The sequence below is a fragment of the Cynocephalus volans genome, chromosome 1 (assembly GCF_027409185.1).
Source record: "Cynocephalus volans isolate mCynVol1 chromosome 1, mCynVol1.pri, whole genome shotgun sequence".
In the NCBI taxonomy this organism is placed as follows: domain Eukaryota; kingdom Metazoa; phylum Chordata; class Mammalia; order Dermoptera; family Cynocephalidae; genus Cynocephalus; species Cynocephalus volans.
The window spans coordinates 231,051,606-231,064,812 of record NC_084460.1 but is presented as its reverse complement, the minus strand read 5'-3'; the positions used below and the strand labels follow the sequence as shown (position 1 = coordinate 231,064,812).

Genomic DNA, 13,207 nt, shown 5'->3' with positions numbered 1-13,207 from the left:
ACACCCAAATTCTCCCATTATTGTAGAAACCAAAGGTGCCCCACAAATGCCCCCTAGAGTGATGTACTGCCGTAGTTGAAACCATGTTCTTATAAGTGCAGCCAGTTCTGTTGCATTTATTGGAACTGGTCACAAGGACAATCACACTACATTAACAGTGCCTTTCTGCCTATTAACATCATAAATGATTGTGTTTTTCCCCAAATTTTTGAACAACTCTGTAGACAATTTGCTACAGAAATCCAACATGGAGAAGGCTGATATAGGAAGAGAATTGAAAGATGGGTTTAACGGTTTTAGATACAACTTAATTGTATATCTGAGATCCATCATCTACAATCCCTCGTCAGTATTCCTGTGTGCAGTTAAATTTCCTCAGGAGTGAAAAACCTACATTAAAATTGGGGAAAAGATAATGTCTAAGAAGTCTGAAGTTCGAGCATATTTTACACGTTTTAAATATTTAGACATACGCCTGGAATGTAGCCAAAGAATGTCTCTGGGATATGTTATAATAATAAATTAGTGGTGTGGGGTAGAGACTTCTACACCCAAAGAGTGCAGTTTCTGTCAGAGACCCAGCTGAAGGCTAGATTAACTTGGTGCCACTGTGGCTCTTATTTCTATCTGTGTTGTGTAAATAACAAATGAGGATATGGGAGACCATATATAGGAGACTATATATGCCCAGAGAGCTCAGCGACATTTTTCACCTAGATAGGTTTTGTTATCATCATGGGTAAGACTCAGTGAATAAGAAGAAATGAAACAAAAAATACAGCATTTGTTAAACATATGAAATTTTTTATAAAATTACTTCAAACTTGTGTAATAAACAAATATAAACTTTTATAAACAAATATAAAGTGAGTTTTCCCCACAGTAACTATGAACAATGATGGGTATTGTTTTCTTAGTGTAATATTTGATCTGAGTTGATGGATTATGTGGTCCAACAAACAATCTATAAGTCTAATTTTAAAGTGCCTCGTGTTTAAACTACATTTTGATCTCTAAAATGTGTTAATTTTATTCTGAACAGGGAAAAAAATAGCATAAGGTAAAATGTGCTGACTAGCAAGTTCATTTCTGCTGTTTGTATGTTTTTTGTTTTTGTTTTTGTTTTTGTTTTTGTTTTTGTTTTTTTAAGATGACTGGTAAGGGGATCTTAACCCTTGACTTGGTGTTGTCAGCACTGTGCTCACCCAGTGAGCCAACCGGCCATACCTATATAGGAATCCGAACCCATGGCCTTGGTGTTATCAGCACCACACTCTCCCGAGTGAGCCACAGGCCAGCCCCAGCTGTTTGTATGTTTTAACCACTCACTGGGCACAAAAATAACGACTGTATAACACTATTGGCTCAGGATTTTTATAAAATTCTTCCTGATGTTTATTTTATGAGCTAATAGTATAAGTATTATCACCCATTGCACAAGAAACTCCTCAGAACATTTCCTGATTCATCTCAAAAGAACATGAAGCTGGTCAGAATACTCACCCTCATCAAGGGGACCAGGAGTCTTGGCCTTTTACAAAATTATCTTTGTAAGAAAGGAATATGAGAACTGACTAGGTACTACCAACCCCAGACATGTCCTGTTACCTACATATGGTCACTCCTATTATAAGTTATGTTTGCCAGTATATTCTTGTATGATTTTTATATTGGCTTTTCTTTTCCTCAGAAAGTGGTCAACCTTAAACCTAAGTGAAAGAAAGAAAAGAAAGGAAAGATTTTAAAATCCTACACAGGATTCTAGAGTTTTCAAGAGTGTAAACACACACACATACACATGCACAAACAAATGGCCTTTTGCCATTCTCAGCTTTATCTGTAATTCCTTCATTCAAGCTTAAATCTTCTAGAAGCTCTGTGGTGCATATCATACAGGTAGTGAAAACATATGAAGAACCCAGCTGCTTGTCACTTCTCAGTGACACAGAAAGGGGAGCAGCATAAACAACTCATTCTGAAATTTCATGGCCAACATGATTTTAATCATATTCAAGTCCTTCCTTGAATAATCTCCAGATTATAAAATGAAATTTATGAGAAACTTTGAAGGTAGAATTTGGCCAATAACAGGGAGTGGAGTTGTTGTTGTTGTTGTTGTTGTTGTTATTATTATTATTATTATCATTATTATTATTATTATGACTATTCCAGTCTTTACTGAAAGAATCCAATTAACAGCAAAGCAGCCATTTGCTCTCTGGGTGCACTCCCAAAACCCAGTCTTTTCCTCAGCAGAAGGTGACCCTAAGCCCTGTGTTCAGGTATCAGCTAGCTGCATCAGAGTCACATTGGTCACAGATCATTAGCAGGGCATTAAAGATCATTTCCTTTTTCTATTTTTTCTGATATTACTCTTAAAATACTTTTTAATTTTTATAGGGCCTTTTAACCATATCAAGTCAAGCCTCTTGGGATCCACGTCGGATTCAAACCTCAACAAATACAGCACCATTAACAAGATTCCACAGCTCACTCTGAATTTTTCAGACGTCAAAACTGAAAAGAAGAATACATCCCCTCCTTCCTCAGATAAAACTATTATTGCCCCCAAGGTTAAAGATCGAACACATAATGTGACAGAGAAAGTTACACAGGTAGGACATTATTTTATTATCAATTTCAACTTTGTTTTGAGGTTCTTTTTTGCACCATTAAATGTATTCTTTTTCTTATTAATGACTATCAATAGAGGAAAGACATTTATTTGTACTCCTATTTATCCTGAGATATTGGGTGACCCCTAATGTAACCGATAAACAAAGGCTTTGTACCATGATTTTATCTTTTAGAAAACTAAGCAAAATGGGCCTACTTGGTATTGTTTTTCCCATTGTCGCAGGGGCATTTAACCTGCTATTCATCACGTGTGGACATTCATTGTTTTGCTGCCCACTCTCGCATTGTTGAGGCATGGTTTTTTATTATAATGAATGTGTTTATTGGAGCTTTTGGGGACTAATTGGTATGTACTCTTAACTGTGGCCTCCTATTTTCCACTTTGTCTACTACATGGAGTGAGCTGTAACTCAGTCGACTTGAGGAAAAGAGCTGTCTAAGATGATGAAAAGTCAGAATGAAACAACACATTTACAGGAACAATATCTTACTGTTCTCAAATACTTCAACTCAAACTACTCTCTAGCAGAAGTCCCACTTCAAAGAATAGATAAAAATTTGTACTTATTATATCAAAATACCAACCTAAGCAGAATCTAGCTTTTGCTTACAACGCACTTACATTGTTAGAAATTCATGACTCTAAAATTTGTCAAGTAAACAATTCTTTTACAAACAACTTATTTAGTACATTTGCTGAGCAAAGCTTTGCATAAATTGTCCACAATATGAAGGTAAACTTGACCCCAGTCTCCACTCCAAGCATTAAAGATTTTGTATTAGTGAAGTTTTTTTGTAACTGCAATCACTACAAACAATACTATAGTACTGCTTGTAAAACATCTCTTATGTGTGAGCTGAAATAGCTATGAAAAGGCCATGAATTCAGTTATAAATAGACCTGGGCAATCTATATTTATTTGAGATGAGAAATTATATAAGCCATTATTGACAGCATCTCTGATATGTATGTTCTACTCTTGGCATTTTACTTTTCTTAACTTAGAGTTAGTAAAATGGGTATAGTAGTGGTAAATAAATTGTCTACTGTTATGCATCTTGTATTGATGCCATTTTGATAGCTTTGAATTTTACTTGCAAATTTTTTACCTTAAAAATTGTATTATTTATAGACAGCAATCATTATGTGAATATACAGAAATCAAGTGACTTGAGAAGAGATGGAAGAAAGGTTGAAACATTAGGGCCAGGGCCCTTCCAGTAGCACAAGTGAGCGAGGATGTCAGAGAAGCACAACAGGAGCAGTGGGGTCTGTGGAAAATTCTAGAATGCAGGTTCCCTCTCAAGCAGGTGCTGCCACTCAGCTCCAGCCAGCTGTGGTCAGGCAGGAATGCTTGACCAATAAATGTTATCAAATCTTCCAATTTTAAAAAAGAAGCTGAAAATCCAGAATTTAAAATAAACTCTTAATTTCTAAAAGTTGGCAAACTAATTAAAAATGCTTTTGAAATCTTTTTAGGACAGAGAAAACACACCTTCAGGCCTGTGGGCAGCCAACTGTGATCTCAGCAAACCTTACATGGCTTGGTCCACCACAGAGGCCACCTATCCTGTCACGTTCAGCAGATCCACTGTGCCAGGAAAGGGGGGTGCACATGTGGATCAGAGATGACACCTCCTGCTCTGGAGGTTTGCTCAGCTAGTGTATCAAGAAACATAGATATAAATAGCCATAATGAAATACCTGTTAATAAAGAATATAAGAATACAGATTACAGAGAAAGTAATTATGCATTAAGGGGAGAATTTTAGAGAAGAAAAAGAGGTAGGATAAGACATTTAAGCTGGATCTAGAAGGTCACTTATCAAACTGGATAGTAAGTGATGTTTAAGAGCGTAAATAAATCAGATGGGTTTATGTTTTATTTCTAGCTAAGACATTTATTGTGTGCCATTGTGACAAGTGGCATTTATTGTATGACATTGAGACAAGTTTTAGAACTGGCAAAACTTATTTCCCAGAGTTGAAATAAGAATTACATAGAATAGTAGAATAATGTGTAGAAAGTGTCCATTAAGGTACTAAGTACATACCAAGCAAAATCAGCCAATATTATGTTTATTAATATTCTTGTATGACTCCCCCTGCTCTCCTCACCATCTCTGTGGGATCCCTTTATGCCTAATTACCTGGGGTGTAGTAGAACACCTGGCAGAGTGAAGTTCATCAAATGCTAGCCAAAGGAAGGAAGGAAGGGAGGAAGGACGGATGGAAGGAAGGAAGAAGTTGGCCAGAGGAACTGATAAGAATTCCAGGTAAAAAAAATAAAAATAAAAACATAAAAAAACAGCAAGAACAAAGTTAAGGAGGCACAAAAGTCCCTATGTCTCCCTAAAACAACTGGTTCCCTGGGCCTGCAAGAGACTAAGCTGTGAAGTTTCCCGTCTAAAGGATCTTCACCACCTTTTTACGTAAGTGCCTTGGGAGCCTGAGTAAATTACAACAGCTTCCATCAAAACTTGACACTTTTAAGGTCTCATGCTTTATCTTTAAAATCCCTATAAATTTTATATTTAGCACCATAATATTACAACTTTTTTTAGCATTTTTAAAAATGTTTTAATCTACTGCTATAGACTGAATGTTTGTGTCCTCCCAAAATTCACATGTAGAAAACTAATTCCTAATGTCATGGTGTTAGGAGATGATTACATCATGAAGGTACATGAATGGGATTAGTGCTCTTATAAAAGAGGCCCCAGAGAGCTTCCTGTCCCCCTCTGCCATGTAGGACACAGGGGAAAGACAGCCATCTGTGAACAAGGGAGCAAGCCTACACCAGACCCAAATCTGCCTGCAACTTGATCTTGGATTTCCCAGACTCCCAAACTTTGGAAAATAAATTATTTGTTGTTCATAAGCTACCAGTTGATGGCATTTTATTACAGTAGCCCAAATGGACTAGAACAACTACTTACCACTGAGTGAATCTGAGGCCCACAAAAAGGTCTCGTAGTTTTCCTGAAGCTTCTCATATTTCTCCCAAATTGTGGAGTACAACCCTCCAACTCCCCAAAGTACCCCAACTGGAGAGGCGTAATGCAGGCAAACAGCTTTTTTAAAGTGTCGGTAGTTTAGAATTGCATTATGCTTTATAAAGGATCACTTTTTTTAATGTGAAAAATACGGTGAATGGAAGGAAATTCTGTAGACAAGTAGGACACTTAAGCGATACGGTCCTGCCCAGAAATGATGAGGGACTGCATAAAGGCAGAGACCAAAAATTGGAAACAAAGGATCGGTAGGAACCCCTATCTTCTTTTTAGTGCCCCCTTTTGCTCTTAATAATAAACCTTCCAATTGTCCACGTCAGACCAAACAAGATAGAGACCAAATATGGAGAAATTTCTCCTGCAGACGTAGCCTCCTTCATTTAAGCACTTGAAAGTAGGGCTATCCTTAACTCTTTTCTCATTCACTGATATAATCATAGCTATCTCTGTAATTTCCATATGCACTGTATATAACAATAACATCACTTGTCTGCTAGTCACTAAAAATAAGTTGGTAATAGCCCAAAGACTTTACTTGTCTTCTCTATATTCTCTTTGTTAGGCCTGCGTGGAGATTCTCCTTGTCAGGAAATTCTCAACATATTTGCTGTAGGCAACCAGCAGTATTTTTTTAATCAAATATTCTTATTTATTTTATTCCCTCAGTAGATTTGTATGCTAATCTTTTCTTCAAAGGATGTCAAGATTTTGTTCACAGACCATTCAACAGTGAATTTTAAACACTCCTCGGTGCACAAACAATAGAGCAGACATCAAGACAAAAAGGCATAAATGAAAAGGACGATTAATCTCTGCTCAGTTTTTCTGTCCCACTATTTGGATCTTATCTCTACTACACATTGAATTAGAATTAGCCAATTAGTTATTTGCCTCCCCAGCTACAGAGAGTTTCTTCATAGTAGAGACGATGTAATTCATTCATTCATTTGTTCATGTATTTGTTCATTATTCAACAAGCATATATTGAGAGTTAGTATGTACTGTATTAGGTGCTGGGAACTGAGTTAACAGACAAACTTTCTGCCTTTGAGAAGTGAGGGAGACAGACAAGTACCATACACGGGCATTACAATGCAGTGTGAACTATTACAGCACAGGTAAATGCAGAGTGCAGAGGAAGCTAGGAAAGGAAAACTTACCTGTGTTGGGAATACAGGGTACTGGTAGGGAAATATAAACTCTTAGGTGAGTTTTGAAGCTTGAGAAGTTTCCAAGGTTAGGGATAAGACTCTGAAGTGGAAAATGTAGGGAACCATAGGTACCAAATAATGGATGAAGTGTGAGGCGCTTATATCACTAGCAGATAGCATAATACATAACATGACTCACAGTAAAGAATTTTTAAAGGATTTAAAGAAATGAACCAAGGAGGGTATTGGATGGAATAAAGCAAACTTAAATCTGCAGTCAAAATTCCCAAAGCAAAGGTGTGCCTTCTAAATTCTTTCCTTTAGCAAGACTCCAGTTCTTGCTGTTATTTTGGATTCACAGACCTCTTTCATAGGCTGGTCTTATAGGCCAAACTTCTGGGATGCCTCAGTCTTTGAGACCATGGTCCATCTGACCTTCTCTATTCATTCAGAGGAAATAGAAGATAATTCTCAGAAGAGGGGTGTGCGTGTTTTTCCTGAAGTACAATCTAGCCAGTACAGGCTGCTGTGCAGTAGTGCATGTCTCGGGGAGGTAAGGCCTTGTCTGGCCATTTCTACCACATTCCAGTGGAATGGTGGAGACAAAGCAATGAATTGTAAGAAAGGTTGTGTGGAGACCAAAGGTAAGGTGTGCTTTTACGGTGCGATTGCACTTGTTAGTTGAGGGAGGATCAAACTCTTGGCTGTATCCGACCCCTTTTAATCAAAAATAAACCAAACTTTTACACTCTTCTAGTTCAAATGTTATGCTAATCTTTAGGATGAAGTGGCTCATTTTGTTGTCCTGTTCAACTCTGATGAATTTGTATTAGCCCAGAAGAGTTTAAGATGGGACCGTGGATTCCAAATCTTTATTTGCCAGTCATGTGAGACTGTATCAGTCAATGCTGCAACTGGTAACAGAAGCCCAACTTAATACACCTTAAACAAAAAATGAAAGGAGGAGGGGTAGTTAGGGTCACCTAACTGAAAAGTACAGGGGCAGATCTACTTTGTGGTAGGCTGCATTCACTGTCTGAATGATTGATGACATTCTCTGCCTCTCTCAGCCTGCTTTCTTCTGCAGTGACTTTACTTTTCACCTAATGGAAGCAGGTTTCTCAGATTTTCCTGTTTCATATAATGCTAATAGTTAGTGAGCTGGTGAGAAGGGCTGCCTCTCTTCCAGTGTCCATGTCATTCCCAGAGAAAAAGGACTCTGATTGGTTGACTTGGATCCTGTGCTCATCCTTGAGGTAGAAGAAGTGTAGCCTCTTGACTGACAGCCACACCAGAAAAGTGGAGTCGGGCAGAGGGCCACAAAGGAGGTGCAGGCAAACAGCAGTGGCCCATTGCAAAGGTGAACATGGGAATTCAGAGTGATAGCATCTCTCTCTCTCTCTCTCTCTCTCACACACACACACACACACACACACACACACACAAAATGTACATTATGTGCTGAGTAGATTCTGAGACACATAAGTATAAAACCTAGTCTCAATACTCAAGGCATTATAAAATACTCAGAGAACCACTATCTAACAATGCCATATACAGTAATAACAGTTACAATTGCTAATGTAATTAATGCTACAAGATCGTATTATGAAAGCAAAGGTAGTTTAAAGTCTCTTTAAACTCAATATTGGTCAAATTATAACCAAATAATTCTGCAAATTGGCCCTTATTACTTAAGAGGAATGTCTGGTGAATTCAATAGAAACCCACATTGAGATCATCAGAAAATAAGATGTGCAAAGGAGCCTAAATCAACCAGGAGACTTTAATCTGAACAGAAGATAAGGAAGAGATTAACTATCAGTCCACAAGTATAAATTTCCTATAGCTTTACTAAGGAGAGTATTTAAGAAAATTAGTTTTAGGTGTAATCACAGACAGGTCACAAGAAAGAAATTTCTAAATATTTAAAAGGCTGTATAATCTTTAAATCTATGTAGAGCCTTAGAGCCAAAATAGATTCCCACTATTTACGGTTCAGGTAAGTATATTACTGGCATGAAAATAGAATTATGATAAATTTAATAATAGCTAACATTGATTGAGCATTTACTATGTGCCAGGCTCTATGATAAGTGGTTTAGTGGATTATCAGTTTTAATCTGCATGACAGCCCTGTGAGTTGGGACTGTTATTATCACCCCCATTCACAGAAGAGGAATTAAGCATAGAGAGGGAAACAACTGGCCCAGGTAACACAGTACATGGTGGAAGCAGCCTTCACACCGAGGTCATCTGACAACAAAAACAAAGTTTTTGTTATATCTCCTTATTTGCCCCCTAAGTCTTCTCAGAAGTTAGCATGGCAGTTGTACATATCTGCAATATTTGGCTGTTTAACCAAATGTTATCATCTAAATGGTTAGTAGTAACTAATTGGAGAAGTGAGGCTGCAGAAACAGGGAAGAGAATCTGGCAGATTTTCTCCAAAACTCCTCAAACTCTTTGAAAAGCCTATCAAAACCATCCTTGACAGGGGAGCTTTATTTCTTAATTAAGTTTACATGCCATCTACTTATACTAATTCTAGTTTAGGGTAGTGGGATTTTGGTTTCTGTCGATAGTGTTCCACTAAGATGCAAAAAAAGAAAAACTGCACTGATGTTACTGATGTAAAGAAGAGCTCAAAGGTTATGGCATTTTACCTTCTATTGAACTTTTTTTATTGTAAATATGTTCATTATCTGTTCATTGCAATTCAAGACTCTCAATTCATACTTATTTTTCAGAAATTTCAGAAATTTTAATGGAGAAATAATGTTGATTTCATCTATTAGCTAATATTTAAAATTATTTATTATCTCAGGCTTAATAATACATTTCTTAACATGTTTTATAGTTTCCCACAAATTGAATAAATTTAGTCCTAAACTTTCTCCAATGACAGGATTAAAAAAGTCTTCCAGACACAACTACAAGCTAGAAGTGGTTTTATATATAATAATACTTTTCAATAATAATGTCATGGGTTAAAAATTACACTAAGTTAAAAAGTCTAATTTTCAACAGTTACTTTTATAAAGACTCATTGATTCTTCACTCTTGAAATTACAAAAAACAAAATTCACAGTGCATCTACAGGATGATTAATATGTTTTCCTAAACTGTTTCATGTATAAACTAATTTAAACATCATGCAAACCTCTAAAACCGCACTGATCATCTTGAACTGCCAGAAATAGTGATAATCACAAAATTCCAAATTAAATTTAAAGTGCAGTGCAAGAGTACAAAATTGCCTCTGAACACTTCCAATTTAATATGATGTAAGTTTTTCATCCATTATTTTGCTGTTATTTATAGAATACTATAAAACTTGGTTCAGCAAAACAGAAATTTGCATTCAAATTTTCCCCATATTCTGGGTTTGTTCTATAAACTACTCATATGTTTATTCAAGCAAATCGAAATGAAAAACAATATATCTTGATGTCGCAAGTAGGAGTAAAGCACTTTCATGAAGATGATTATGGATTCAATATTTGTGATTGCTTACAAATATAAGTCAAACTGTTATGCACTATGGCCAGTACAAAAATATATACATCAAGGTTGCTGCCTTCAAGGGCCTTTGCTCTAATACAAAGCTTTAAGTTTTGAGATGCTGGATTCTTTTCTAGTCTTCTTTGGTCAAATAAATGCAAGTATGTTCTGTAATCTAGCCAATGATGAGGAAAAAATAGTAACTGTGGACATTTTAGTAGCAATTGAGTACCACAACTATGTTGTATGCTACATATATATTAAATGTAATGATGTTTGTTATTTTGAAAAAGGAAATGTAGAATTTTTGAAAAAGTAACCAATTAATTTTCTGTTTATTTTCACTAAATGATATATATATGAATACTTATAATCATTTACTGACATATATTTTATATTAAAATTTATTCAGTTTAAAATACTTTAATTAGCTCAAAAATTATACTTCTTCATATTCTAGATGATAAAGGAATGATCTGTTCATATGAAACCCTTGTCGCCACCAACTAAAAGTCATAGTTTGCAGGGGAAGCGTTAATGTATAATTGCTTTTAAAAAACACCTGTTTGATTTTGTGTGTTCATCATTCATTTTAAAACGAAGAAAAATATATCGCCTCCTTTAAAGGTTCTGTCAGCCAAAGAAATCAGGTTGAAACAGATGCTTGAAGTAACGAAGTAAAATACAAATGGTCAGAAGAGACAGGTAAAAATAATTTATTTTAGAGTACATAGCAATAGCCTGGTTGCTACGGCAACTGAGTCACACAAAGATTCTGCATATCTGTTGCCAAGATGGCTCGGTTCTTTCTTCAGTTTCCAGACCCTTAGTGTGAGCCTTGAGATAAAAGTCAGGCCCAGGGGCAGAGAGGAAGCACAGAAAGTTCTTTTGCTCATTTTTCCTCATGATGTAGGGCTTGGGGTAAACTTATACTTCAAAGTGGATTGCATAATGAAAGCAGGCTGAAACAGTCAATGTTTCATGTTTCACAGGATGAGAATTAGGCAAAGGATTTTTATCACATATGAAACTTTCAAAGCACACATGGCATTTTTACTTACCCAAGCAGCCCAAGGCCTTATAATGTCAAGTAACTATGATCTATTTCTTGAGTTAGAAAGTAATTTCAACCATGGAATCTTACTTGGGAAGAAATTCCAAATAAGAAAGTAAAATAAAATAAAAGGCCTCATTGGTTATCTGGGTGGTGGCATTATGGGTAACGTATTTTCCCCTCTATTCTACTTCTCTGTATTTTGCAGATCTCATTTATAATGGAGAAATATGCGGTAAGATAATAACCCCTCTAAAACTCAATTGTTTCTAAAGAGTTCATCAAAAAGCAGTTAATCTTCACGTAATTTTAAAATTCAAAGGAACCTTAGATATCATCTTCCCCAAAGTTTCTCAAAATTTCCTGATCAATGGAATCATCTGGAACACTTTCTCTCTCTCTCTCTCTCTCTCTCTCTCTCTCTCTCTCTCGCCCCTCACCCTCAGAAATTCAGTAAGTTTTGTTGGCTTAGGATTCTAATCTCACGTTATTAAGATCAGGCAAATTTGAGAAAAATGAACACAGTCCAATCCTTTCATTCTATAGAAGCCGAAAAGAGAATCCGGTGTGACCTTTGTTTTATATTTCTTCAATTGTTATTGTAAGTTGTATCTTTCTGTAGATTTCTTAATGAGTTAACTGGTTCAGTGATATGTTCTTGTGATGTTTTAATTATAACATTTTTGATAAAGTGAAAAGACATGTTAATTCTTATTTAAGAAATCACTGGAAAAACAAGCTTACTTTCAGTGGGTATCTACTGAGTCCAGAGGGCAACTATTGTTATATTGAATTACTGTACAGCCCTCTAAGAAACAACCACCACTTAAGAGAGCATGCTTAGGCCAGAGTGCTCTAAAGTGCTTTTCCCAGAACACTGACCTCACAAGATTTTCCATGAACAAAAGTTTCCTTATCGAATAGTACCCTCTCCAGAAATTAACATGGAAAATTAACACATTAAAAGTTCTGAGAAGTCCTGAATTAATGTATAAAACTTTGCTTTACCCAAATTTCTCAAACTTTTGTGATGACAAAATCCATTTTTAATTGTGTTTGTTTATATAAAACACCTATTGATATCCTGAGGAATTCATATTGAGGGGGAAAATTATTTGAGAAATACTGACAGACAAAATGCTTTTTCTTAGATAATTGTGAGAACTGCATGTTTATTTATTTATTTTTATTTTACTTCTCAAAATACATTGCAGTTGATTCTTATGCCCCTTTACCCGTTCCTCTCCACCTCCACCTTCCCCCCCACACCCCCGCCATCGTATCTGTTCATTTGACTCATAGTTCAAGGAATTTTTGTGGTTATTCTGTCTTCTTCCCACCCCCCCCTTCATTTGTTTGTGTGTGAATTTATTTATTTATTTTTAGCTCCCACAAATAAGTGAGAACATGTGGTATATCTCTTTCTGTGCCTGACTCGTTTCACTTAATATAATTTTCTCTAAGTCCATCAATGTTGCTGCAAATGGTAGTATTTCATTCTTTTTTATAGCAGAGTAGTATTCCATTGTGTAGATGTACCACAGTTTCCTTATCCGCTCATCAGATGATGGACATTTGGGCTGGTTCCAGCTCTTGGCTATTGTAAATAGTGCTGCAGTGAACATTGGAGAACAGGTGTCCCTTTGGCATGATGATTTCCATTCCTTTGGTTATATTCCCAGTAGTAGAATCTCTGGGTCCTATGGTAGATCTATGTGTAATTGTTTGAGAAACCTGCATATCATTTTCCATAAGGGCTGCACCATTTTGTAGCCCCACCAACAGTGTATGAGAGTTCCTTTTTCTCTGCAACCTCTTCAGCATTTATCCTTCTCAGTCTTTTGGA

The 13,207-nt window shown here is 36.2% G+C and overlaps 1 protein-coding gene across 1 annotated transcript in view; it reads left to right on the top strand.

The window, feature by feature from the left end:
- KCNH7 (potassium voltage-gated channel subfamily H member 7) overlaps positions 1–13,207 on the top strand; it is a 491,077-nt gene that overhangs the window by 365,170 nt on the left and 112,700 nt on the right. Inside the window, exon 6 of the mRNA XM_063105048.1 lies at positions 2,401–2,615. Within this exon, the coding sequence (XP_062961118.1) occupies positions 2,401–2,615 (215 nt within the window). The remainder of the gene's footprint in view (positions 1–2,400; positions 2,616–13,207) is intronic.